Consider the following 2808-nt stretch of genomic DNA (forward strand, 5'->3'; position numbering starts at 1 on the left):
TAACGCCGAGAAAAACAAGAGGACGATCGCGGCCGCGAGACCTTCGTTCCTTCCAGATCGAAACGAACAGAGAAGAGAGAGTCAATTCGATCGATGAATTTTCCTGTAGCGAAGGCTCGTGACGACGATGGTCGCTACTGCTGCTGCTACTGCTGCTGCTGCTGCTGCTGCTGCTGCTGCTGCTGCTGCTGCTGCTGCTGTTGTTGTTGTTGTTGTTGTTGTTGTCGTTGTTGTCGTTGTTATTGTTGTTGTTCTGGTCGTAGTTGTTGGTTGACGCTGCTGTTGATGGTGCGGCTACGGCGACGGCGAAGACGACATTGGCGTTATCCCTGAGATTCTTAGCCGATCGGCGATTATCGAGAGCGTTTGGGTGGACGCGATTCGAATCGCGCCAAAAAAAAGCCTCCCCGTTGGCTGGCTTCTGACTCGGCCTCGTTGTACCCCGTTGAACCTCGTCGGTGAGACGGAGGAAAGCCTGGCAGGGGTGGCGCGATTACGACGGCGACGCTACTAGCGAGCTCGACTAGGAGCGAAAACGCATCGCGGCTGTGGCACGCGAAGAAGATGGTCGACTGGCCACAGCTACTACGAGGTGGTGGAGTAGCTGCCGGTGCGCGCCTGCAGGTAATGATGATAGAACGGAGGGAGCGTCTCCGGCGGCGAGGAAGCCGGATTGTTCGCCGAGTTTTGAGAAGTTATCGAAAGGCCCAACGGGGGAGGCCCGGGCGAACGCTAGTGAGCCGCCAACGAGTGCGCCGTGAGACCCTGAGGGCTGAGCATCGGCGGACTGTGGCTGTGGCCCATCGGCGATCCGTGAAGATGATCCTGCGGATGATATGCCTGGTGAAGACTAGGCTGACTCTGGTGTCCGGGCGGCACGCCCTCTATGATTCCGTCGCCGAGCGTGTTCGGCGGTGTCATCCTCTTCTCCTTTTGCCGTCGGTTACAGAACCACACCCTCACCACTTCTTTCTCCAGTTGAAGGCTGTCCGCGAGCGAGGTGATCTCCTGCGCGGACGGTTTCGGCTGTTTGTGGAAGTGTTGCTCGAGCGCGCCCTTCACCGACACCTCGATCGACGTTCGCTTCTTTCGTTTCCTGCCCTGGGCGGCGATTTTGTCGATGCTCGTCGGCGAGCCGGTCGTCGAGTCCGCCTCCTCGAGCCACTTCTGCAGCAGCGGCTTCAACTTGCACATGTTCTTGAAGCTCAGCTGAAGAGCCTCGAACCTGCATATCGTCGTCTGCGAGAAGACGTTGCCGTAGAGAGTACCGAGCGCGAGACCGACGTCCGCCTGGGTGAAGCCCAGCTTGATGCGCCGCTGTTTGAACTGTCTGGCGAACGCCTCGAGGTCGTCCGAGGTCGGTGTGTCCTCTTCTCCGGCGCTCTGATCCCTGTCGTGCGGATGGCCGGGATGCAACGCGTGGCCGACCGGCGACCCGGGATCCCTCAAGTTTGGATGTAAACCGGCGGTCTGGTGATTGTGAAGCTGCGGATGGTGTTGATGCGGATGCGGATGCAGCATGCCGTTCATCGCGGCGTGGTACTGTTGAAGGGTAGTGGGCGAGGCCGCGCCACCGCTCGGATTGTAATGGGCCGACGGGACGACGGGCGCGTGCCAAGAATGCGGCGAGGCCATTCCGGGCGATTGGTGAGGACCGCCGCGATGCGGATGCATCGACTGGTCGTTGGCGGCCGCGGCGGCCGCTGCCGCGGTAGCAGCCGCTGCCGCGAGCGGCTTCACATCGAGTCCAGCGGCGTTCGCCTGGTGCGGATGATGGTGCGGATGATGACTGGTGTGGTGCATGCCCATCGAGGCCGCCCAGTGATCGCTGCTCGGTTGCAGGCTCACCCAGGGATTCGCCGACGAGAGACTGGCCGTCGGATGCGACAATCCGTTCGGCGACGGCGACGATGTCACCTGATGATGGTGATGATGGTGGTGATGATGCTGCGGCGCCGGCATGTACTTCATCTCCCCGGCATCGGCGGCGCTACGAGGCGAGCCCGAGGAGTAGCCACCTACGGCGATGTTCATCCCGATCGCGGTACCCGAACCACCATCCAGCTCGGACGACACTGCGCTACTAATAGGCATGTACGTGGTAGCGGCCATCTACTTCCCCTCGTGCAGAGGTTTCGCCTCTCCTTTCTTCTTCCTTCTTTCCTATCTGTCTTCCCGATTTTTCTATCTGTTCTTCCTGTCTTTCCCGTCCTTCCAACTATCCTCTTGCCGCCTTCGTTCGCTGTCAGCCTTCGGGCTGCCCTTACAGGGCACCCTTTCCTCCTTCCTTTCCTCTTGCTTCCGTCCACGTACCTCGTCGTTCTTTCTTCCCTCTGTTTCTCCTCTTTCTTCTGTTTTCACCCATGCAACTCGTGTTCCGTCGTTCTCGCTCTCCCCGTTCTCAGCTTACCGTCCACGGGGTGTCTGTCGCGTAAGATTCGCCACGCTGCGATATCCTCCGTTCGCCGTTGACGTGCGGTACGATCGCGCAAAGTCTCGCGCAAAATCTCGCGCAAAATCTCGCACAAATGCTGCGGACGTAGATGCCGGAACAGAACGCGGCACACAGATCGCGAATTCCTGCCTCGAGGCAAGATCGTTTACTCTCGTCCGATTCGATCGACGATCACCTATCACAAGCAGCTAGCGCACAGTCCATGGTTCGCGACTACGCACCAAATCCCGAATAACAGGCATCGTCGAACTCACGAACGATTCGTCCATAGTTTTCCGCGATGCGGATGCGCGCTCGAAACGATCGAGATCCGATGTTCACGCGGACGATATCGATTCCTCCGGGGAGGAACC

General features: G+C 59.3%; 1 protein-coding gene across 1 annotated transcript; it reads right to left on the bottom strand.

Annotated features, from left to right (window-relative positions):
- Positions 1–347: 347 nt before the first annotated feature.
- Positions 348–2386, bottom strand: vvl (ventral veins lacking). Its single transcript, XM_069110872.1, has one exon. It carries the CDS (start codon positions 2110–2112, stop codon positions 733–735), a length of 1380 nt encoding a protein of 459 aa, XP_068966973.1. The 5' UTR covers positions 2113–2386; the 3' UTR covers positions 348–732.
- Between the last annotated feature and the right edge of the window lie 422 nt (positions 2387–2808).

This window comes from Bombus flavifrons, chromosome 4 (assembly GCF_040668555.2).
Source record: "Bombus flavifrons isolate JBK064 chromosome 4, iyBomFlav1_principal, whole genome shotgun sequence".
NCBI classification, from domain to species: domain Eukaryota; kingdom Metazoa; phylum Arthropoda; class Insecta; order Hymenoptera; family Apidae; genus Bombus; species Bombus flavifrons.